The 26,139-nt window shown below is 40.4% G+C and overlaps 1 protein-coding gene across 1 annotated transcript in view; it reads left to right on the forward strand.

Annotated features, from left to right (window-relative positions):
• The window catches only part of PTCD2 (pentatricopeptide repeat domain 2), a gene marked incomplete at its 5' end in the record, with an annotated part of 40,315 nt that overhangs the window by 1,348 nt on the left and 12,828 nt on the right, over positions 1 to 26,139 (forward strand). Inside the window, 8 exons of the mRNA XM_003786001.3 lie at positions 643 to 735; positions 4,107 to 4,236; positions 8,447 to 8,564; positions 10,958 to 11,036; positions 11,458 to 11,549; positions 14,231 to 14,344; positions 16,748 to 16,822; positions 23,934 to 24,047. Coding sequence (XP_003786049.3) covers positions 643 to 735; positions 4,107 to 4,236; positions 8,447 to 8,564; positions 10,958 to 11,036; positions 11,458 to 11,549; positions 14,231 to 14,344; positions 16,748 to 16,822; positions 23,934 to 24,047 — 815 coding nt within the window. The remainder of the gene's footprint in view (positions 1 to 642; positions 736 to 4,106; positions 4,237 to 8,446; positions 8,565 to 10,957; positions 11,037 to 11,457; positions 11,550 to 14,230; positions 14,345 to 16,747; positions 16,823 to 23,933; positions 24,048 to 26,139) is intronic.

The raw sequence follows: 26,139 nt of genomic DNA on the forward strand, positions 1-26,139 counted from the left end.
CTTTTGAGATAAGAACCAGAAATAGGGCAGTGCCTGTGGCTTAATGGGTAGGGCGCCAGACCCATATACCGAGGGTGGCATGTTCAAACCCAGCCCCAGCCAAACTGCAACAAAAAAATAGCCAGGCGTTGTGGTGGCCACCTGTGGTCCCAGCTACTTGGGAGGCTGAGGTAAGAAAATTGCCTAAGCCCAAGAGCTGGAGGTTGCTGTGAGCTGTGACGCTGCAGTACTCTACTGAGGGCGATAAAATGAGACTCTGTCTCAAAAAAAAAAAAAAAAAAAACCAAAAAGAGATTTGCATTTAAATGATAGCTATTTTTTTTATGCCCTTGTTACCCCTTAACCACATGGCAAATGCCTGTTGGTCCTTCACATCCCAGTGTCCTGTCTACCAATCCCCACATAGAATTAAACACTACTACCTCCTTTCTCACACACAAAAATTCTCTTGCCGAGGATTTGCTTTCTCAGAATTTCCCCCCACACTGGGGTTACTGTCATATTCGTACCTGTCTGTATGGATCTTTTATAGCAGATGAGGATAAGATCAATTAACTAGAGGCAATCAAGCTCTACTTAAGTTATTTGCTAATTATAAAACAGCCAAAATGATTGTACTTTTTTTCTTTCTCTAATTTTTAGCTAGAAGATACCTACTTACCGATAATATTATAAAATTAAAAGAATTTCAGCATAACAAGGTGACTGTTGCCCATAATCTTCCTGGCACCAAAGGTAATAGAATCTATTTTGTTAATTCTTTCATAGATCTGTCATTCTGGTTTCCTCTATCTTCTCTCTGTTCAGTGTCTCCTTCTGTGACCCTATGTCTCAGAAAAAGTTGAGACCATTTATTCTTAGATGCCTAATCTACATTCACCTTTCATCTCACATTGTACTACTATAAAGTCTACAGCTCTCCTCTTATCCTGTCTGAAAGGGCTGCACTCGACTGACCGGCAGAGATCTCACAGACCCCCGAGGTTTGTCCAAAAGGTCTTTATTGGCGAGGGAGGGATGCTACAGAGCAGCACCAAGGAGGAGGGAGGAGAGAAGAGAAAAGAGGAGAGAAAGGAGAGAGAGATCAAAAGAAAAGCGCACCCTTATATAGGTTCGGTTAGGGCAAGTCTTAGAATGGTGACCGGATAGTAGAATAGCCAATAAGGAGTTACTGCTCTGGTGTGAAGAGCCATTGGGGACGGGCCATAAGTTTGAAATTTTCAGTGGGTAATTGGATGAGGTAAGTTTTATGATTGGGAGATAAGGAGATGTTCAGCGGGCAACTCCCTGTTGAAAGGAGCTGTAACTTTAAGAGTGAGACAACTAGTCTTGGTCTGTTTGAAAGCAGGAAGGGGCTTTCTGGGGCAATTACCTAACACCATCCCCCATGATCCTGAAGAAAGACTAAACCTAGTGCTACGGATAGTCCTTTCTAGATCTACAGATCTACGTCACTCAAAGTGTGGTTCTAGGAATAGCAGCATCAGCCTCTGTTGGGTGGTTGATAGAAATGCGGGTAGAAAGGCCACGATTTATACGTACAATAAAGTTGAAGGACCATAGAGGACTGGCTTTCAAACTTTGTGTAGAACCTTCAGTGAAAACTGCATTTTAGGTTGCATCTCCAGTACATACAAACGTATCTACATATAAATGAAATCAAATGAAACAAAAGTGCTGTGTGGTAATGCATTAATAGTTTTCATTCTGTGCTGAACTAATCAGTATGATCAAAGATTTCTTAAACAGGAGAAACTTGATAATATGAAATCTGGGGATGGCTTTGAAAAAAATCCAGCTTACAAGGCTACAAGTGAATCTTTCTAAGAGTAGAATGTGAACGTTTTAAAATAATAACTAAGAAAATGACATGAAGGCTATGTTAACCAGTTTGATGGAAGTGTTTCGGATTGTGTGTGAAAACCCCACACTGTACCCCAGAAGTGCATTAATGTACATAGTTTCCATTCAATAAAAAAAGAAAAGAAAAATATCCAGCTTGTTTGGGGAGTGTAGAGGAAACAAAATTAGCAAAATATTGGTGATTGTTGAGGCTAAGTAATGGGCACTTAAGGGAACTATCATTATACTGTTCTCTCTACTTTGGGGTATGTTTGCATATTTATTATAATAAAGCTGAAAACATAAGAATACCACCCTAGATTCTATTCTTGTTCAGCATCTGAGAAATCATTTTGCATTTATTCCCTCCCTCCTACACATCAAGTTTTTCCTAGTACTTCAAGCTGCTTTATGAACATATCTAAGACTTTTTAAATGACTTTTCTTTGTGTTTTTATTTTTTTTGAGACAGAGTCTTACTCTGTCACCTTGGGTAGAGCGCCGTGGTGGTGTACCTCACAGCAACCTCAAACTCTTGGGCACAAGAGATCCCCTGGCCTTCAGCCTCCCCAGTCGCTGGGACTATAGGTGCCCACCACAATGCCCGGCTAGTTTTTCTATTTTTAGTAGAGATGGGGTCTCGCTCTAGCTCAGGGTGGCCTCCAACTTCTGAACTCAGGCAGTCCACCCACACCAGCTTCCTAAAGTGTTATGTTAGAATCATAGGCATGAGCCACCACACCCAGCCTTAAGGACTTTTCTTTATCCCTCTTGACTTTGTCAGCTCCAGGCCCAGCTCTCCCTCCTCTAACGGCCACCTGTCTCTGAGCACCTGACTAGCACTTGCTGTCTCCATTCCCTCACAGTCCAGTCCTCCAGAATCAGGGTACCTTCCTGCTCCACTAATCATATTAACACACAACACTCCCTACAGGACAGAAAGGTAATCCTTAGGCCCAGGGAGAGAATATCACTGCTTTAGTAGACTCAGTCTAGATTTCACTTCAGTCCTTTCTTTTTACCCCAGGTATTTTGGAGCTATGTGAGGTTTGCAATTAAGGCTCCAGGTCATTGTCTAGTCATCATTTCCAATTGTCATTGTCTTCATAAGACTGTACGGTTGTGCACATGTTCCGTAAGGCAGTTAACATAATCACTGCCAATCTACTCCATTGTTAGACTGCTATTTATAAAATCCTGCCAGCCTTTTGTCACTTGAAGAACTCCCAGGGTACTATGTTGTATGCCACACGATGCACATACATACTCACCCCCCTGGCTTCCCAGCTCTTTGGATCCTACCCTTTCACTGGGTCCAGTGTAGTTTCTTGTTAATCTAGTCACAGCTCTTCCCTCCACACCTTTCACTCCAGTTCTATTCTGTTACTCATGCTAATACCTAGAATGCCCCCACCTCTGTTTCTCTAACCCTGTTTAGCCCCTGTGCCCTCACTGGTATCTCTCCTCTCCCACCAAACCTACTCCAGGGATTCTGTTTTAGAAAGTCTTTTTTTTTTTTTTTGAGACAGAGCCTCAAGCTGTCCCCCTGGGTAGAGTGCTGTGGCATGACAGCTCACAGCAACCTCCATCTCCTGGGCTCAAGTGAGTCTCCTTCCTCCACCTCCCAAGTAGCTGGGACCACAGGCGCCCGCCACAATGCCCGGCTATTTTTTCGTTGCAGCCATCATTGTTGTTTGGCAGGCCCAGGCTGGATTTGAACCTGCCACCTTAGGTGTATGTGGCTGGCGCCTTAGCCACTTGAGCCACAGGCGCCGAGCCAGAAAGTCTTGACTCAGCACCTGTAGCTCAGTGGCTAGGGCACCAGCCATATACACCAGAGGTGGTGAGTTCAAACCCAGCTCAGGGCCTGCCAAACAACAATGGCAACTACAACATCAACAAAAAAATAACTGGGCATTATGGGGGATGCCTGTGGTCCCAGCTATTTGGGAGACTGAGGCAGGAGAATCACTTGAGCCCAGAAGTTTGAGGTTGCTGTGAGCTGGGATGCCGCAGCACTCTACCGATAGCAACATAATGAGACTCTGTTTCAAAAAAAAAGAAAGTCTTGAGTGGGCCTGGGCTGTCTGCTGACACACAGCAGCTCTCAAGGCGATCAGCTAGTGATGGGGGCTGTGTGTCTGAGCCCTTCTCATGCCCTTGGCAGTGAGTGGGTTTAGTGAGGAGCTGCTTCTCCCTGAAGTCAGACTCTTCACGATCCTAGTCAGCCTCAGTGATGGGCACTGTACTGTGCTTTCTTCCAGAAACCTATTTTAAAAAGTGGGAAGAGAAATTGACCCAGGACAAGCTTATCTTGAAGGAGGAGTTGAGAACGTTGCTTCATTTGTGTGAGTCCCGGGATGACATGGAACTGGCTAAACGTGTCATTTATAGGTGAGGCATTTCCTTAAAATTCTTCCACTGTCATCTCTTCTTGCCGTTTTCTTTCCCTGAGCAATCTTATCCATTTCCAAGATTTTAACTATCAGCCTCTGTACTGATGACTTCCAGAACTCTTGTACAAATGCCTCTAGGCATTTATTTTCATTTGTTGAAAGACAAAAAAATAATTATTGCATTCTTACTACATGCCAGGTGCTGAGAATAGAAAAACAGATAATTTGTGTCTGAAGAAATCACCAGCCTATTCACTTAACTCCACTATCCCGTGGGGCTTCAAATTCCACATGTACAAATTTATGCCTCCTCTTGTGTTTTCTGTCTCCCTGTCTAGTCAGTCAGGGCAGATAATTTGGAGCCTCTTACCCCGAATCTCATGGCTTCTCCTTCCTGTTATTAAGAACCTCCACTTGGTTTCTCTCATCTCTAGCCCTTCTCTTTTCACCCCTATTAACAGTGTCTTAGTTCAGGCTTCAGTATCTCTCACTCGGATCACTGCACTGCTGACTCTTCCTCCTCCAGTTTTATGCCTCTTGAACCTTTTTTGATCCCATATTAGAATTTCCTGTGTCAGAGAGAACTCAGATGTAATTATCGCCTGCTGTTGGGAAAGCCAGCAAAGGTTTCGCCTAACAGGGAGCAGTGTGACATCAAATCAACAGGCTTCAGTTGCTGCTTCAACAGTGGCTTTTCACCATTCTTTTTTTTTTTGGAAACAGAGTTTCACTTTGTTGCCCTTGGTAGAATGCTGTAGTGTCCCAGCTCACAGCAACCTGAAACTCTTGGGCTTAAGCTATTCTCTTGCCTCAGCCTCCCAAGTAGCTGGGACTACAGGTACCTATCACAACGCCCAGCTATTTTTTGTTGCAGTTGTCATTGTTGTTTAACTGGCCCGGGCAGGACTTGAACCCACCACCCTTGGTGTATGTGGCTGGCACCGTAACCACTGTGCTATAGGTGCCGAGCCCTTTTCGCCATTCTTTAAAGATGCATTTCCATATTTGGACCTGTATTTATATTGTATATTTATAGAGAGAAATACAAGATGATCATATAGGGAATACTGGAAGATTATATACCTAGAGTTAACTGTCCTCTGGGAATTATATATTTTTTTGGTTGTCTAAGTGTATATCTTTCTGATTTCTCAAACTTGTCTATAATGGGCAGTCTTAATTTTATATGAAAAAATATTAATGTTACTTTTAAAGTAAAAAAAAAAAAAATCAAATTAAATCTGCTGAAAATTTGAAAAACACCAAAACAGTAGAAAGAAAAAGTATATATCACAGATACAGTTTCAGATTCTGTTGCTGCATAACAAACCATGCAAGAACTTAATGGCTTAGAATATTGACTATTATTTTTCATAATTCCGTGGGTCAGGATTTGAGTCTCTTCTCTACTGGGCAGCTCTTTGTTGGTGCTGGCTGAAGGCAACGTACCCAGCGGGTAACTGGGCTGTGCTGCAAGGTCTAAGAAGGCCTCTCTTGTGTTTCTGATGCCTCAGTGCTGTTCCACGTGGCCTCTCCCTTCCTCCCTGTAGTGCCTCATCCTTTATTCATTCAGCTTTAGCCCTCAGCACAGGTGAGCTAGTGGGCTTGTGGAACTGCCCAGAATTTGCACACCTTCTCCTGTTCACAGCAAGTTACTGGAGCTGACCAAAGTCAAGGAGAAATGGATTCTACCTCTGGGTGGATAGAGCAGCATGCCTATGTAGGAAGGGAAGATTGGTGACAGCCATCTCTGAGGCCCATCTCCTATGTCTATACAACCACTGTTAATATTTTCATATGTTTTTCGTAGGTTATTTTTTCTATGCAAAGACTTTGTGGGTTTGGTAGACATAGTTATAATAATTACTATATGTGATACAATTTTTTCATTTTCTAAGTTAATATTATAACATAAGTATTTTCTTGTTAATTATATGCTTAGGAATCATATTTTGATGGCAATATCCTATTCCATTGTATGTTAGATATTTTGATTAACTGTGTCCCTATGCATTTTGTTATGAATATTTTGTTACCGGTTCATTTTGTTATAAACTTTATAACTGCTAGATTATTTTCCAAAATGATTATGCTAATTTACAGCCACACTATTTCAGCAAACCTAATTTCTATATTTCACTTTCACAAAGTTAAGTCATTTAAGATCCTCTGGGCTGTTGTCCTCTCGCTCTTTTTCTACCCCAAATTATAGGCATTTGTAAGGATAGTAGGATGAGATAAAAATTCTGAACACTTTTCTGCTCGTCATCATAAACATTCAAGTACGACTTATAATTCCTTTATTGATGTAATAACTCTTTGCCCAGTGGTTGCCCTTTCCCTGCTTGTGGACAGCTGAGCAGGTGGGAAGACGAGTGGGCCCATGGGTTAACCATCCTGTTCTCTCCCTCTGTCAGGCAGCCCACTCTGGGAAAGGGGAGTCATGAACTGAAACATACACTGTTTGTTGACCCCCAAATGAGGAGCACCTTAATCCCCTCATAATCTTGACCAAATACTGTCGTGTTGTTTAGAGAGGGTTTTTGATCCTCTTAGTCGAATATTTCTTATCGAGAAGGCGATCCATTATTTCTTTGACTTTCTAGCACTTTTATTAGTGTGAATGCCATTTACAATGTGAATGGCAGATTGGGAAAATTTCTGGTTTTGCTTTCTTTTGTTTTTAATCTGGCACAAGTTTCTTATGAGACTATTTACTGAAATATGTTGGCTTTTGAAGATGCTTTCCTTAGCATGCCTTACCACTTTATAAAAGCTAACATGTATTGAAGACTTGGCTATGTGCCAGATGCATCGCCTCATTTAACCCTCACAAAAAGAACTCTTTCATTTTACAGATGAGGAAACCGAGACACAAAGTGGCTAATTAATTTGCTCATGGTTACATAGTTTGTAACAAGAAGAGTTTGGGATTTGAACCATCAATTGGGAACCACAGTCTAAAAACCCTTAATCATTATACTATTTTGCCTTCTGATAACTTGATAAGTGTTGTAATGAGGCAATGAATATTATCGGTAACTTCTGTAATTGAATCATGAAATATGTCTTTAAAAGTACACATCTTCTTTCTATTTAGCAGTACTTACATTTAGAATAGACTAGCCATAATGCTACTCTGACTTTCATTGGTGATTTTTAGCAGAAGAAAAAATGTATTCTGTTGTTTAAAGTCAGAGCTTTTCTCCATGGTATTTTAGGATCATTTGTTACGTGAATTTATATGAATATGGAGATGCATAATGAATAAATTATCCTAAGATCTGATTTTATTATAATGATGAGTTGCTTCTTTTTTCCAACTGATGGTCCTCTTGGTGTCTAAAGCAGAAAGAGTTGATGATTGAAAGTAAGTTTAGGCCGGGCGCAGTGGCTCACGCCTGTAATCCTAGCACTCTGGGAGGCTGAAGCAGATAGATTGCTTGAGCTCAGGAGTTTGAGACCAGCCTAACAAAAAGCGAGACCCTGTCTCTACTAAAAATAGAAAAACTGAGGCAAGAGGATTGCTTGAGCCTGAGTTGGAGGTTGCTGTGAAGTATGACACCATGGCACTCTACCCAAGATGACAGCTTTAGATTCTGTCTCAAAAAAAAAAAGAAAAGAAAGAAACAAAGTTTACACTGGTGGTTTACAGTTCTGCAGTTCTCACTGGCTCCTATAGAAATCTCAAGCCACGTATAAGACATTGTTGTCTTTAAAACTATTCTTTTCTTAAAATGAAAAATTTCAAAACTTAAACTTATTTAGCGAGGTGATCATAGCATGCATATGTGTGTTTCCCCAAGCTTAGATTGCTGTAAATTGCAAATGCATTTGTTGGCTGTGGGTTGAACACGCATTATGCCCCACCCCCTTCCTTGGTATACTTTAGAAATATGAGTCAAACATGAGAACAGAGAAAATGAAACAGCAAAATCACCCCGGAGGAGTCCATGAAGCCCTAACCTTCAAGATGTTTCCAGAAAGCTGATTATGATTTTTACTATCAGATGTCGATGTAATCTTTTTGTGCCTGATTACAAATATACTCCAGGATTCCTCTGCTTGTTCACGGCTCCCCTTTTCTCCTTTCAGACCCAGAGAGTGCCTCGTTCTTTATTGTCTCCATAGCACCTGGAGACACTATCTGTGTCTGTCCTTTTTCCTGTGTTGTACCTTCTAGCTCATTGAATCATTTTTATTTACAGGTACCATGCAGAGAACAGAAATTTCACTTTGGGAGAATATAAGTTTGGACCACTTTTCATGAGGCTGTGTTATGAGTTGAACCTTGAGGAGTCTGCCCTGGCACTCATCAAAGACCAGGTTATTGTTTCCCGATTGCTTTCACTGCTAACATGATAGCATGTTTTGGTGATGTTGGGAAAGGCATCTCTTCCATACACCTTATTCCTGGGTTAGAATTTCAGAGAGGGGGCACCCAACCGAATGAGTGAGCTTCTGCAATTATTTTTAAAGTCCCTGGAGTCAGTTCATGTGAAGAGGTGTAGGGCTCTATACATTAGGTATAAGTTAGGTGTGGACGAGGTGCAGGTGCAGATTACAGGGTGTCTACCTATTCTGGATGTGTGTCAACACATCTTCTCACAGGAGCTTTCAGAGGAGAAGAATTTGGCATGCTGCCATTTTAAGACTGATGTTTTTGGCTCAGCACCGGTGGCTCAAGTGGCTAAGGCTCTAGCCACATACACCTAATGTGGCAGGTTCGAATCCAGCCCAGGCCCACCAAACAACAATGACAGCTACAACCAAAAAAGAGCTGGGCGTTGTGACAGGCACCTGTGGTCCCAGCTGCTTGGGAGCTGAGGCAGGAGGCTCGCTTGAGCCCAGGAGTTGGAGGTTGCTGTGAGCTGTGATGCCACGGCACTCTACCCAGGGGGACAGCTTGAGGCTCTGTCTCAAAAAAAAAAAAAAAAAAAAAAGACTGACATTTTTGTCCTTCACTTGTGCTCTCTTTCAATTTTGCTTTGTATTCTTATTTCTGATTGAAGACTATATTTGTAAAGAGCTTTTCTGTTTTCAAAATGCTTTCACAGATGTGTTTTTCCCCCTAAAAACAAAAATCAATATTTTTGCAGTTACTGGTTGAATGCTTACTGTGTTCTCAGCATTGTGCCTACGCGCCTTCCATGTTTGATTTTACTTGTTCCCCCATATCAGAAACATTTGTTAAATTTGGGGGCTGAGGCTGGCCATGAGGTATATTTTAGCACATTTAGGAATTTGCGTGCAGTTGTTCTTCTGCCTCTTACTCTTTCCCAAACTGTTAACCTAGGCTTGCCCTTCTTTAAGGACACCTGTGCGCTAGAAAGATGCTCATATCCATAAGGAGAGAAAAGATGGTTTCAGAATAATACAGATAGTTTGATCCTATTTTTTTCTAAAAAAAAAAAAAAAATCTGGAAAGATACACACTAAACCACTGCTTTTCTTTGGGAGTAGAGTTGTACAAAATTCTCACTTTTTACTTTATACATTTTTGTATTGTTTGACTATTTAATAAACATGTTAATGTGATATGTAGTATAACGTAATGTTGATGTTCTTTTAATTAAATTTTAGCTATGAGTATGATGGTAAAAACAGGAATAAAAAATAAAGTGAAAGAAAAGGGGTTTTTTAACCTACTTGTAGATGAAGAATTTAAGTGTAAGTTAAAGTTTTCTGCAGTAGAATGAACTGAATTAGAGCAGGTGACCTAAGGCCTGATTCTGCTTTTGCCCTCACATGTATTTCCTACTCTCAGCCCTACAGTGCTCCCAACGTGGTAGCCTCTAGCCACATGTACTTACAAAGCCCTTGGACTATGGCTAGTTCAAAGTTACCTGTTCTCTAAGTGTAAAATGATGGATTATCCATTCTGTGTGGATAATACTCAAAAAAGAAAACAAAACTTGAGCAAGTCACATTTAATGATATATTTGAATATCATATAAAAAGGAGAATGTCAACTATCATCATAATTTTTTATATTGGTTATATGTTGAAATTACGTCTTGGATATAGAGGGTTAAATAATCTATTTCCTTTTACCTTTTAAAATGAGGCTACTTGAAAATTTAGGATCACAGATATAGCTCACACTGGTGGTTTAATATATTTCCATGGGACAGTCTCCTCTCCTCCCACTGTCCCCTTGCTCACTTCCCTCTGGGCCTGCTTGTATGACATTGCTGTGAACTATTGTACCATGGCATTCTACCAAGGGCAACAAAGCAAGACTGTCTCAAAAAAAAAAAAAGAAAGAAAGAACGGAAAACTACTGTTTCAGTAAATTATTTCAAAAAGCGAGTAATCAATTCAGTATTATCTGTTTACCTCAGTCCTCAAGTATATTTATAGGTGCCATTTTTTGTTAATAGTTGGGGCCCAGGTTGAAGGACCACCCTTCCAGGATTAATTGGCTCCTTTCTTTTCTCCTAAGCATGGCAGAGCTGTGTTTCATAAAGACATCTTCACTATACTTTGGAAGCCCAGGGATATCTTGCTTCTTGTTGAGTGTACCCGTTCCCATTCTCTCAGCAGAGAGGGGGCAGCATTTTAACTTTTTTCCAAAATAAATCCTTGATGCATCAGTTTGTTAAAGAATTTAGAAGGCCAAATGAATAAAGTATGCAGGATGAGAAAACCTGGATAGGTAAGCTAACAGTATAAATAGTTTTAACTGTTAACCAATCTGTGTTATTCTTCTTTATCAGAGTTTACGAGGTTTCTTCTCAGACAGCACATCATACAATATTTTGATGGATATGTTATTTATGAAGGGTGAATATGAAAGTAAGTACTGCAGTTTATGTTTGCTGAAAAATTCTGTTGCCTTTGCTGGTATAGTAATTAGGGGGGAAAGGGCCGATGCAGAAATGACCTTATATTTCTGATGAGTGGCTGAATCATGGAGACCTCATTCTTGAAGTTGAAAACATTGCATTGAGTGCCATGCCTTAAACTAATGATTCTAGATTTTATTTATGCTAAAATTATAGCACATGTAAAAATATTAGTTCTTCCTGAATGACCTGATAATTTATTTTAACATTTAGTGAATAGCTAACTGACTTTGAGAAGTAGCTTTTAGTGTGTTGAAATATACTTTTTAGTTGATGGTGAACAGATGAGAGCTTCAGTAGCCAACAGTGGGGGAACTCTGACTTTGCTAAAATTCATCTAATATTGTTGATCTACCCCTCACTTTTGACAGGTGCTTCAGAAGTATTGATAGAGATGAAAAACCAAGATGTGAAGTTCAGCAAAGATACCTACGTCCTTGCTTTTGCAATTTTCTACAAACTGGTAAGACTGTTTCCCCTTAACTTTCAGAGCATGTCAGTAGTGTTTGAGAGAGGATTTCTTTTTTTCTCTCTCCACAAAGAAAATTTAGTTCCTCTGAGGTCTGTTTTCCATCTGGTGCAAATATTTTAATTTTAAATGTATTCATTTTTAGAAAGCTCAAGTTAGCCTCATCAGACATCTTTATCATGGGAAAAGCAATTTAATCATTTTTCACCCTTGTTGGCGATCATGTGGATAAGGAGAATAAGAGGAAGTGTGTTGGGTTTAAGCTCTGCTCTGGAGCCATCTTGCATGCTGGACTCTTACCAGATCCCTCTTCTCATACTTCAGTAATAAACTCAAGGACTACCTTGTCCTCATCTGTAAAGATACTGTAATCAACGAAGCTACAAGTGGCATTTATTTTCCTCCAAATATCCCTGGCTTATGCTCTGTCAATATCACCTACCTGGCTCTCTCTCTCCTGCCTCTCTCTGCCTTTCTTCCCTACTCTCTCTCTCTTCTCTTCCCCTCCCCACTCTCTCCTTATCTCTCTTCCCTCTTTTTTCTCCTCTTTTCTCTTCTCTTTTCTCTCTTCCCTGGGGCTGCTCTGCATCCTTCCTCCCCCCACCAATAAAGACCTTTTGTACAAAAATATATATATATATCACCTACCTGGTAAGTGTAACAGGGGCTGATCTTGTTCTTAGTGGATGCAGGATCCACTCTCCTCACTTTAGTATGAGGTCCTTGAGACTTCTTTATATCTCAGCACTTAACGCAGTGTCTGGGTCTTTAATAAATATATGTGACTTTAAAATAAACTCCTTGAAGACAGAGACCTGACTTATTAAAAGTCCTTTTATCATTACTGTACCAGGATTGTTTCTTGCACATAGAAACTTTTTCTTCAGTACTTACTGAATGAATGAATGATAACTGAAATAGTGACATAACCAAGATTCAATGTATTACCGTAACCTGACTTTGGAAACCTTATACAGAAAACAAAGGAACGCCAAGCGAGGTAGAAGACAATAGGCCATGAAAACCTTCCCTACAGAGTGTAGCAATCCAGTTTTCCGAAATGAGGGACAGCTGGGTTGCAGTGGCGAGAAAACCAACTGGGAATTGAGAAATTTGGACTATGGTCTCAACTTTAATATTAACTGGCTTATATAGCTCTGAATTGATCACTTATCTCATTTGTAAAATGAGAGAGTTGAATTCACGTGTCAGCACACTTTTTTTATTAGTATAAAAATCCAGATAGTAAATACTTGAGGCTTTGGGGCCCACATACAGTCTCTTCCACATGTGGTCTCTGACACACACTCTTCTTTGTTTTTACAAGCCTTTAAAAATGTAAAAACCTTTCTTGGTGTAGGCTGGATATGGCCCTCGGATAGTTTGCTGACCCCTGGATTGGATAATCCTTTCCTCAGACCATTCTATGATTCTGTAAAACACAAGGCCACAGAATACGTGGCACCAGAGAGCATCAGTTACTCAGCATTGTAATTCCCAGTTTTCTTGTCAACGTGAGGGTGGCTCCCTGAGTATACGCTGAAGTAGGAAGAATTTAATTCTACTTAGGAAGAGCCAGAGCACTTTTCTCTCCAGTGTTGGGTCCAAGCATAACTTGTTTCACTCCATGAAGATGAGTTGAAAAATTGAGCCCATTGTCCAGTACCAGTTCCTCATCACTTCTGGGAGCTGTTATGGCTCATCAAACTCAGACTTGATTTTGAGGGTTTGAGTTGTGACACATGTCATGACAGACAGAGGTGCACAGATGCCACTGTCTTAAATCTTCTCCACCTACAACATGTACAGACCATTGCTGTCTTGCTGGTTTTTGTATCATGCATATTCCTTTTTTTTAAGGTTTCTATTTTCATGGGATTCTTTGATAATCTATGTTCAAATCAGTGTTCATGTTTTCAAATATTGGACTTATGTGGATATTTTCAGATTAGAAATCCACCTGGAAAGTTTCCTGGTGTTGTTAGACCTTGCTCTGCTGTTTGATACAACAGCTGACTCTGTACTTTTAGTTATGGGGCCCATATTTATACAAAGAGACCTGTATGTTTGCCGATGAGAACTGCCCCAAGTTAGAAAATTGACAAGGAGCTTGAAAATAAAGTTAATTTAGATTCCAGCCACTAACATGTCAATAACCTGGGCGAATTGCAAATAGTCTGTATGTCGGGATGTCCAATCTGTGGCCCGGGGGCAACATACTCATTTTGTGGAGACTTTTTTGTTTATCTATGGTGTCAGTTATCACAAAAAGTAGACACAGACCTTTTTATTTGCTAATGAGCTTTCATTAGTGTTTGTATATTTAATGTGTGGCCCAAGACAATTCTTATTCTTCCAGTGTGATTAAAAAAAAAAAAAAAAAGGTCGGATACTCCTGCTCTATGTGGAGCTTAATTAATTAATTAATTGATTAATTTTTAAACTTTTTTTTTTTTTCAGTTTTTTGGCCAGGGCCAGATTTGAACCTGGCACCTCCAGTATATGGGGCCAGCGCCCTACTCCCCAGGCACCACCCTGGAGTTTAATTTTTGAAGTGTTCTGAGATGCTCCCTGGGAAATTCTTACAAAAGAAAATCTGAACTATAAGCACCGTTATTCATTTTATTACACTTAAAGATTCATGACATTTATCGAGCAATCTTATTTCCTCACAGAATAGCCCCGAATCTCTCAAAATGTGTACTATGTTAAGAGAAGAAGCTCTGATCAAAGGAGACGTTCTCTCCAGGAGAGCATCCTGTTTCGCCGTGGCATTAGCTCTGAATCAGGTAAGGCTTTGGGGGGCACCTGTGTAAACTGGGTAGGCAGAACTTCACTACTTTCATTTGTTCTTGCTTTAGCTTTTCCCTTCCTGACTATATTGTTAATAAAAAGTGCCCCCCCCCCAAAAGCTGCTCCCCTCACTGTACCCAATGCCTTTGTTGCTGTGGCAACCTACATCTATACTTATGCCTGCAAAGAATGTTTTCATTTATAGTGTTGGCCAAGATCTTGCAGAGAATCTGGGAGGAAAGCTGTACCCTGAGAGAAATTTCTCAGGTAATTAAATTGAAAATTGCAGTGATCCGTTTACTTTGTAATATTCTCAAAAAGTGGTTTAATTTAATGCTCTCCAAAGCTGAATCCATCTCATTCAGATGAATGAGGGCTTGTGGGTTAGCCCGTTATGGACGTGGGATTCATCATATATATATTTCCTTATTAGTCCCAACTACTATTACTTGCATGAGGCTTTAGCGATCACAGAGCTGCTCCCCTCACTGCACAGATAGAAGCAGCTGAGACCCAGAGAGAAGAGGGGACCTCCTTGAGGTTACACCTCAGTGAAGTACAGAGTTACAGCTGGAGCCCTAACACTCTTTCTTTCATCAGAGACCCCCCCCCCCGCCTTCTTCTAAGATGTCCTATTCCAAAGCCTAAAAAATATGAAGTACTTTACACATTTACTATGTAGTAAGAGGCAATTTTAGTACAGAAAAATAGTAACCAAGCCAGGTTATTTACCAGGTTGATAAATACGTGCGTATACCTGGCTCTTGTTTATCATTAGTTAGAAATCAAAATACGAGGGTGATCCCACTTCCATATACTGCTGGGAAAAGTCACTGAAGAATGAAGACTTAAGAGGATGCCCCCTTACCAGGCTTCAACTGGGCCATCACCATTTCTTCAACTTTCTAAGCTTCTCTCTTTGTCCAGGGAAATTACTTTGTCTACTTCATCTGTCATGAGCTGAGTGAGATGAATTAAAGTATTTTCTAAGCTGTGTCCCAAAAGTTGCCCCTAAAGTCACCATACATAGGGGAAATGGGAAATTGTAGCTAAATACCTTTATTTGCCAAATATTCATTACAAAATTTTATAAAATACTCTCTGCATGTTGGCCGCCTCTTTGTAAAATGTATGGGATGTTGCTGTGGGGAAGTCTGGGACCTGCCAGATTTTTTCCCACTTCTTACTGTTGTGACCTTATTCATTTTTCTTATTTCTGTCCTCCATGCCCATGGAAATGTTTTTCTAATAGGGTTTCTTAGTCTGCCAGTTATTTTCTTTTTTTGTTTTACTGTACTTTTTTCTTTCTTTTTCAAAATATTATCTTTATGGAGGTTCTTTTCTGATTACTTGCCATTGAAAGATGTAAGTTTCTTTTAGACCAGCTGTTTGCAGGCACCATTGACCTGTTATAGACAACAGGCTTTCCCTGCGTCACTCCGAGTGTTGTCTGTGAGAGTGCACAGGCTTTTTTCTTCCTAGTTGATGGGAATAGGCACTGAAGTCATGTTCATGAATATTCTTTTCTCTGCTGCTGCCATCACTTCTGTGAATGTGGCTTATCTTTAGAAATCCTTGGTTAGCCTCACCTCTACCACCACAGGATCTAGGGAGGTTCTCCTTACTAGGTCCTACACACTAGTCCCCTTGTTGTAAATAGAAATTTAAGTTTTGTCCTTCAGGTTGTGCCCCCAGCCCTAAGAAATGTGCTTCTGGGGTGGTGCCTGTGGCTCAGTGAGTAGGGCGCTGGCCAAACTGCAACAAAAATATAGCCGGGCGTTGGGGTGGCTGGCTATAGTCCCAGCTACTCGGGAGGCTGAGATAAGAAAATCAGCTAAGCCCAAGAGCTGGAGGCTGCTGTGAGCTGGGACGCCACGGCACTCTACCAAGGGCAACAGAGTGAGACTCTGTCTCTTAAAAAAAAAAGAAAGAAAAAGAAAAGAAATGTGCTTCTGTGGGCTCTTTCTGAGATACACAGACATGTCCTCCTCTGGCTGCTTTCTTCTGAGCCCACCCCAGCTCCATCTCCTGCATTTCTGGCAGTGCTTCACCGCTGCGGTAGTTTGAGGTTTCTGTGTTCTAATTTTGCATCTCAGAGATGGGGTTTGCATCTTTCTTCTCATTCCTAAGTTTTTGAAGCTGATTCCAATGGGAGACTTTATGCCTGTACGTTAAAAACTGGACTTAGGCAGGTTGTTATAATGAAACATTCAATAATACATCACTAGATGAAACATTTTATGGAATACTTATTTTTGGTTACCCAAAAAACTGTCTTTGTTGACTTCAAAATCCTAGGGCCCCATGAATAGGAATATCCTGCCTTCTGTAAATGATCTCTGTGATAGCGAGTAGTGTTCAAAGGATTTGGGGAATGACTTATTTTTTTTTTCTTCTAGAACCAGGTGGAAAAAGCCACATCCTTTTATTCTCAAATCATGAATCCAGAAAGCATAGCTTGCGCTAATTTAAAGGTAAGTAACTTCTTTATGGTTTAATGTAAGCCTTTGGACTGTGTACAGTGATTTGATTGCCAGGGTCTTCATTAAGATTAGAAGGCAATTCTGGAGCTCCTCTCTTGTGAAAATTAACGCATTACTCCTGTAAGAAAGGAGTTAACACAGCCATTGCTTCTAGGAGTTTATAAATAGATGGGAAAGGCAGATGTGCTCAGATAGAAGACATGGATAAATACTGAAGTGTGAGACTTGGATACAGATGTGGAGAGAAGGAAAGAATGAAGATAGAATCTCCAGTCTCTTTATTGGTACCCAACTCATGGCCATCATCGTGATCAATGAGCTAATCTAATACACTTACAGTAAGCATTCAATAAATGTTAGTTATTTTCACTCTCTTTATGTTGTTGGTCCATGATGGCCCATCAACCCATTATTTGGGGTCTTGTTTGAGTTATCGAGGGGCTACAGAGATACCATCAAATGTGTAAAAAACCTTTATCCCTAAAACTAAAAACAAAGAAAAAACAAATTTATAACTGACTCACAAGGTTCACTCCAGTAATAAAGGTCAAAGTATATCCTGTTAACCATTCCCAGCGTTTGAGCAGTTAGTCACCTAAATCTTCTGGGACAAATTTTTTAAAAAGACCAATATCTTGCCATTAAGACACTAGAGTCCCCACACAGCAACTCCTGTTGAGCCCCTGCTGTGTGCTGGGTCTGTCTGTGTGTGGAGAGTTGCAAGACAAAAGCTTCCAACTTTCAAGACCCTATAGTCTCCTGAAACAAAGGGTTGAGATAGGAGAAATGTTTTCAAAAGAATGGAAATGTGCAAACTCCAGTAGGACAAGAATTGGGATAACAAGGATAACAGGTCACAGCAATGGAATGTTCCAAGATGAGGGAGCAGCAGGGGAGACAGAGTGTTCTGGCTGCTGAGGAAAGAGCAGCCAGAGCTCTCTGAGGAGACCCTGGAAAAGGGGACTGTCGGGCAGGGCTCTAGGGTTGGAGGGCTGAAGGAGAAGGGCATTCTTGGTTGGTTTTATACAAAAGAATATGAACTGTTAACTGAACCACACCTCTGACGAGCTCTGAATCCTTAGGTAGGTTAGTTCATCTCAGAAAACCTTAATATCCTTTGATCTTGAACAGTAATGGTAGCTCTCCTTTTTTGTACATATTAAAAGAAATAATGCATGTATTCATTGTTAGCACAGTGCCTGGTATATGGTTAATGATCTTTGAATGTTCCTAATACAAATAGTATTTGTTTGACATGAGTTAAATAAAAAGGAATATCCATTTGTAACAAATCCTAGAACCCAATGAATAGGAATTAAGCTTAACTCCAAATTTCTGGAAAGGAGTAGTAACACTTAAAGGTAATGATGACTTTCAACTCTGGTAATCTTCAGATATCACCCCGATACCACTTCCCAGGTGACTTTTCAGAGAAGTACTAGATAAGACTCCGTGGTGACCTTCTATTGGACCTCACATTTATTTTCAAAATGCTTTCAAGTAAGGGAAGGATGAGCCTGAGGAACCAGAAGTGTGGAGACTAATAACAGAGAACCTGAAAAAAAGTGATGAGTTTGGAAGGAAAGAGATTAAATACTAGAAAGATACCCACCAAGACACTTTTCAGTTTGTAAAGGGCATGAGCTTAAAGGGGGAAGAGTGTCAAAGCTGTGAGTTCAGAACTCGTTTGTATACACCTGAAGTGGAGCTGATAAGAGCTGATAAATGCTGTAAGAAAGGGGAGTCAAAGGACTCAGAAATGAGTTATAAGGTATGAATGGTAAATGCAGAAAAAGCATCAAAAAAGATAGCCAAGAAATAACCCCTGGCTCAGTGCCTGTAGCACAGTGGTTACAGCACCAGCCATATACACCAAGGGTGGCGGGTTCACACCTGGCCTGGGCCAGCTAAACAGCAATGAGAATCACAACAAAAAAATAGCTGGGCATTGTGGCAGGCGCCTGTAGTCCCAGCTACTTGGGAGGCTGAGGCAAGAGAAGAGTTGGAGGTTGCTATGAGCTGTGATGTCACGGCACTCTATTGAGGGTGACATAAGTGAGACTGTCTCAAAAAAAAAGAAAAGAACAGAAATAGCACCTGTCTAGTCATCCAAGATGGCTAAGAGCCCCGCCCCTCACAGCCACTGCAGATGGCTTCCCTTCAGGCTGAGGGCCAAAGCAGAAACTGCAGGTCCAACAGGGGCTAGGAGTGGGGTCCATTAGCCCCCAGAACTCACAGGTTGAAGCAGGTTTGGAAGGGTGAGGCTGGCAAAGATCTAGAGTCCAAAAGTTCAGATCACTTGAGCCAGCGATACCAGCAAGCCGGACAGACTGGGAAGCTCAGTCTTCCGGCAGGCGCCAGATTATCTTTGATTTCTGCTGCTTGCTGAATATGGACTGCTCTGGTGTAGTGCATACTGTTTCTGAGAGGGAATGGTCTGCAGATGGCACCAATTTCGTGATGGCACAGGATAGGACTGCTGGGATTAGCAAGGGACTCTTCCACTAAAACTATTCAGAAGGTTCATAGCATCAGGTAGGAAAAACAGGAGATCATGGAGAGAGACATTTTATGTGGGTTATTGGTAGCTCTTCCAAAAGCTGAGTTGAGATTGGAGGAATCAATAAGGATTGGTGGTAAGGCATTGAAGAGCATGAAATAGGCAGGGCTTTCATTTAATTTAGCTAAAGGCCATGCTAGATACTTCATTAGTTCATTTTGTAGAACCCTGTCAAAACAGTATTTCTCCATATTATAGATGAAGATTCAAGGCCAAGTAAATTACCAAAGTTCTCTCAGTTAATTAAATAGCAGAGTCAGGGTTTCAACACCAACAATTCTGTCTGAGAGGGTTTCCCCACCACTCCAAACCAAGGGAGATGAGAAGTGTTTGCCTCTCTTAGGGACCCTCTTAAATAATGAAAAGAACAGAGAATTGGGTGTCCAAAACTGATAGCCACTAGGGCATGTAATATACCTCCATATATTTAGAGGATTTAGATTTCTCATCTCTTTCAATCTTGGTCTATCTTGTTACAAGAATCTAGTAGTGATTTTTTTTTTTTTTTTAAATGAGAAAGTGGAGTTAGATGTAAGCCTGCTGAGCATGAAGCTGTCCATTCCCAGGAGAGGGAGGAAGGCAAAGCATGATGGGAAGGGCGCAGCACTCCCATGCCAGGCACCAGGAGCTGCTCATCTCCTCTGAGAGCTGGAAAGGAAACTTGGCCAATAGACCTGGGGGAGCAGGGACATGGGAGGAACCTGAATTGATTTTGACCGTGCATCATCCTCTCAGAAACTATGTCACAGAATTATCCACTGCCAGGAAACTTAAAGATTGTTTGATTATTTGAAAATTCTCAGGAAAGTTTCCTAAATGTTTAATCATAATTTCTCATGTTGTCTGATAATATAAGCCTCTCTCATCTTCCTCAGGGATGATGAAAAAGTCATGGTGCCATTGTCAAGTTCAGCTATCATATTAGAGCATACTTTTACAAAATGGCTTATTGGACCATACCTTCTCCAAGGATCTACTTGGGATCCTTAAAGGCAATTTTTTCTTTTTTTTCTTTTGAGACGGAGCCTCAAGCTATCCCCCTGGGTAGAGCGCCATGGCCTCACAGCTCACAGCAACCTCCAACTCCTGGGCTCAAGCGAGTCTCCAGCCTCAGCCTCCCAAGCAGCTGGGACCACAGGCGCCCACCACAGCGCCGGCCATTTTTTTTTGTTTGCAGCCATCATTGTTGTTTGGCGGGCCTGGGCTGGGGATTCGAACCCGCCACCCTAGGTGTATGTGGCTGGCGCCTTAGCCGATTGAGCCACAGGCGCCGAGCCCTTAAAGGCAATTTTTTAATTAGTAAGAAGTGGAAACCTGACAAGTAGGCTGAGTAGAGAGTCTGTTCAGTTAGTATTAGCAAAAATAAATGAAGTTTTTTTCTGATTACTTAAAAAATGAATGCCTTATGCTATAATCTTTTTCAGCTGCCAATTGAAATTTGAACTTAGCTAATTTTGTCACTTAGGTTTTTTTTTTATTTTTTTAAAATATAAGTTGCTCCTGCTGCCAATATGACCCAGAGGACCTCATTTTCTATTTTCCCAGCTAATGCTTAGTACATACTACTTCAATTTAGCAGAGCTCATCAAAATACAGGCGTGTTGACTCTACCCTTTCAGTCTTAATTTAAAACCCTCAATCTTAAAAGACCCTGAGCCCCTCTTTAGCAATGCTGCTCAACCTCAAAGGATTCATTTCCACTTCCAAATATGTCTGAAAGTAGCAGAGACCAAGGCAGGTAACTTTCCACAGATTCTGTTTGAATTCTAATTATTATTCTAGAAAATCTGGCAAGTCTGCAAATAGAGACCCATTTTGGAATTGAATTTACCTTTCAAGGGAATTGATAGGTGGTTTTGCTACTTTTATCATTTATTTGTTAACACAGGTGAATGTTTTTATACTCCATTCTCCTCCCTACTAAGGTTGCTCTAAAGTTCTTACATGCTGGAAAGTCTCAGGCTGCACAGGTAGGAAGGGAGATAGTGCTTACTTCTTATAAATCCCTTTGTAGCAGAATTTTACTCATATGGGTAAGTCAACAATTGTATTTGGTTTGGGAATAATAGAGACTCCAAGAAAACAAAAGACTCTCTACAAATTGAAGGCTTTATTTTTCTTCCTTGTGAAAAGCTCAGACGTGGTCATTCCAGGTCTGTGTGACATTCCACGATGTCATCAGGCACCTAACCTGTGTCTGTATCTCTACTCTCCTAAGCATATGACTTCCATCCATTACGTCCCTGGTACAGCAAGAAGGAGGAAAAATGAGAGAGAACAAATAAAGTTGGTCCCTTTTAAAGATACTTTCCCAAATGTCTCCTCCAACAACTTATACTTTATGTGTTAATGGCCAGAATTTAATCCCATGACTACACCTAGTTGTGAAGAATTTTGAGAAATACAGTCTTTGAAGTTCATATATGATGCCATTAATTAAAGTTGGGGAGTTCTGTTATCAAAACAAAAGATAACAATGGATATTGCAGCCTCTATCACCTTATGATATTCTACTTCAAATATAGCAAACTTGAAAATAAAAGAGGCAAGAAATGGAAATTTCTTTATGCTCAGGCTTTCTGTTTCTTTTTTGGCCAAAGGTATCCGGTAACTTGTTATCATTTCCTGAGGCCTCAGAAAATCAGAGGAGCAGGAAGTATGTGTTCTTTAAATAGTTTTTCTTACCAAAATACTCCAGTGTTCCTTGCTAATTCAGTTTTTCCTAATCTTTTGTTTAAAACCTATGAGATTAAAGCAATGTGCTGTACCCTGCTTTAGTTTTCTTTAACTAGACAAGCCTCTAGCTGTACTTTCTCTTTGCCTTTCACCAATAAGTGCCCTTCATCAGTGTATTTTGAGATAGTGAACCTTATTCTTGAAATCCCTTTTAAGTCAGAGATAGTTGCTGGAGCAGGAAGAGAAGTTGGGAAAACGTATGAAGAAATGTTAAATCTTCCAGAAGCACATCATTTCTAGCATAGGGCTCTAGGTGGTTTATCTTTGTAAATTGCTAGGAGACCCTTGTTCATTATAAAAGGTCTACTGGGTGCCCAGCAGTGGAGATGTAACATTCAACAAGGTATACTTGTCTTTGCCCTTGAGAAGTCAGACCACTGCCAACCAAATTGTGATTGGTTTTTATAAACAAGGGTATAAAAAATTGGGAAGAGTTGGAGATTTTACCCCATTTGCAAGCTGATAACTTAGCCTGGCCTGGTTTCATGGATGCTAGTAAGTACAAAAGACACTGAGAAATGAAGGACGGTTTAGTGGAGCAACAGCCAGCGTCTTTGCCTCGGTTTCTTTTTTTTTTTTTTAACCTTTTTTGTTGTTGTTGTTGTTGTTGGTTTTTTGGTTTTTTGGTTTTGTTTTTGTTTTTTTGTGGTTTTTGGCCGGGGCTAGGTTTGAACCCACTACCTCCAGCATATGGGGCCGGCACCCTATTCCTTGAGCCACAGGCGCTGCCCTGCCTCAGTTTCTTGAGCCCACTTCCCTCAGGGTGACGTGAAAAGCCCTATAGGCCTCTTGGACACACAGGAGGATGCATTTTAAGAGAGGAACCCTAAGCTTAGGGAACCCAAATCTCTTATGAAGGGCAGTGAGCATGCCTGCCCTTTGCTCAAGATGGGATACGGTGTCTGTTGGTTATAATGTTTTACATATATTAATATATTTGAAAGGTAATCATCAAATTATAAACAGTGGTTAACATTGGTTGGTGAATTCTCAGTTAACCTCATTTTCATAGTTGTTTTCATGTTCTTTAAACCTTTTTCTGTTTTTCAAATTGTCTAGTGAATTGGTAATTAGGGAAAACAAAATTGTTATTTCTTTCCTTGCATCAATTGTACCTATCTGGTGGAAGGTAGGTGGTAGTGTCATTTTGAAAGCACAGTATGGTAACAGGTTTTGAAAATTCCTTAACAGTGTAAATAGGACTGTCTCATTAAGACCTCAGGCAGCTTCTGCTCTATGCCTGCGGTAATCTTCGTGCCTCCAGTTTCCTAACAACAGCCTGTTTGTTCCTACCCAGTCTTATGAGACTGTTGGATTATCAGAATCTTCTGAATCTAGAGGATATAGGAAGGGGGAACCTGATATTTTTGTTTATTGAGTATCTCTTATGTGCTCCTGTCTCATTTAATGTTCACAAAATAGGAGATCTAAATGTACTTTCCCCATTTTGCAAATGAGGGCATTGAAAGTCCAATTAGATACCCGGCCCAGAGTCACATAGCTAATACTGAGCCAGCATCTGGATTTCAGCCCAAGGATCCAAACACCAAAATCCATCCTCTCCCCAGTGTTACCCTTCAGCAAGGTTTGAAGTTGTGGTATTTTGACTGACTATTGGAAAGCATTTTTTGGTTAGTGAGCTTATGTTCAAAGCACTTTTTTGAACTTGTACAAATAAATAAATTAAGAAATAGCATCAAAGCAGGGTGAGTGCCTATAAATGCAAATTTATCTAACCAGGTACCTTTCTCATCACTGAGGTACTGGCTCAGTCTTATTTTTCCTTGTTTCTTTTTTAACATTCAGATTATAATCCATATCCAGTCAAATATGTTGGAAACCCTCATAAAGGAACTAGCAGATGCTGCAGAAGGAAATGTATCAAGATTTGTGAAAAGACATGTGTTCTCAGAGGAAGTGGTGAGTATGCAGGTACTGCAGAAATCACTTAAAAATGAAAGGACACTACTAGGGGTACAGGTGAATCTAAGAGTAGAATGTGAATGTTTTAAAGCAATAACTGAGAAAATGACATGAAGGCTGTGTTGACCAGCTTGATGGAAGTATTTCAGATTGCATGTGAAAACCCCACGCTGTACCCCAGAAGTGCATTTATGTACATAGTTACCATTCAATAAAAAAAAAAAAAGAAGAAAGAAAGGACACTACTTAAAATGTCCACGTAATTTCCAGATTCCCCAGTTTACCTCCTAAAGAGATTGTCAAATCTGGCAACCTTGTTGTTATTCCTGTTTTAAGACTTCATGGGTGAGTACAAAGATTTATTTCTCTTCCAACAGAATGTAGCCTCTGAAATTCTAGGAAATCTTTTCCTTCTATGTTATTCTTTTCTCCCCACTATATTTAGAAACCCTGGCTCTGTTTTTCTTCTGGATACCAATTTTATACTTTTTTCTTTTTCCCTTAAGCCTCCAATACCTTTTCCCTACTTCTCACTCTCAATTGATGACCTTGCTTCCTCTTTCATGGAGAAGATAGAAGTCATCAGAAGAGAAGGTCTTCTCTCTAGTCATGCACAAGGCCCCATCCCCTCTGACCCACTCCAGGGCATTAGTCAGAAGTTGTTTCACTCTTTGAGCATCATCAGTATCTCCTTCCCTGTGGATCATTCTTACCAGCAAACAATAGTGTACCCTGTCTCTCATCTTAAAAAAAAATACTCCCCTACAAATAAGAAGACATACTGTAAGTTTAGATAGGAAGACTTCACCTCATAAAAAATCAGTTCTTCCCAAGTTAAGGAGGTAATGTAATATGATCCCAATATAAATATCACTTAGTTTTTTCTGTAGGTAAAGGTTAGTTGAAAGAACAACAAGCAGTAATACCCAGGAAAACCCTGTGAAAGAACAACAATAAGAGGTACTAGGCCTAGCAGATAATAAAGCACGTTAAAGCTTCTCTTAGTGTAATTCAGACAAGCTTAGTGCATGAATAGGGTAGCTAATGAAACCAAATCAACCGTCTGGGTCCCTACCCAATTGCATGTGCAAATTTCGTATAACATAAAGGCAAGTACCTCGAATCAATTGCAGTGGTGCTAGGATAAGTAGATAGCCAATGAAAAAAGGTAATATTTTATAATTTCTTATACTACAAACCAGGATAAATTCCAAATGCATGAGATACGTAAATTTTAAAAAGTTTAAATGGGCTTGGTGCCTGTAGCTCAGTGGTTACAGTGCTAGCCACATACACCAGGGCTGGCAGGTTCAAGCCCAGCATGGGTCTGCTATACAACACTGACAACTGCAACAACAAGAACAAAATAAAACGGCCGGTGTTGTGGCAGGCACCTGTCCCAACTACTCAGAAGGCTGAGGCAAGAGAATCGCTTGAGCCCAAGAATTGGAGGTTGCTGTGAGCTGTGACACCATGGCACTCTACTGAGTGTGACATAGTGAGACTCTGTCTCAAAAAAAAAAAAAGTTTAAATGACATAAATGGTAGATACAAACATTATTGAATTCTTTTATTTTTATTTATTTGAGACAGAGTCTCACTTTTTCACCTTAAGTAGAGTACTGTGGTATTATAGCTCACAGCAACCTCAAATTCTTGGGCTCAAAAGATCCTCTTGCCTCAATCTTCTGAGTAGCTAGGGCTGCAGGTGCCAGCCACAATGCCCAGCTATGTTTAGAGATGAGCTCTCACTCTAGCTCAGGCTGGTCTCAAACCTGTGAGCTCAGACAATCCACTCACCTCGGCCTCCCAGAGTGCTAGGATTACAGGAATGAGTCACTGTGCCTGGCCTATGGAATTCTCTTATATAATAGGAGTGAACAAACTTTTATCTCTCAGTCAAAATCCAAATCAATAAATCAAAAGACTTATAAATTGGACTACATAGAAAATTTCAAAGCATTTTTTTGGGAAGGTGGAGTATGGCAAAAATGCCATAAAGAAATTTGAAAGGTGAGTAATAAATTGGAAGAAAATACTTCTTAATCTTTTTTTTTATCCCCAGAGTAGCTGTACCATATTTTTTTTT

Source organism: Otolemur garnettii, unplaced genomic scaffold, assembly GCF_000181295.1.
Source record: "Otolemur garnettii isolate 467f Iridium unplaced genomic scaffold, OtoGar3 scaffold00017, whole genome shotgun sequence".
In the NCBI taxonomy this organism is placed as follows: domain Eukaryota; kingdom Metazoa; phylum Chordata; class Mammalia; order Primates; family Galagidae; genus Otolemur; species Otolemur garnettii.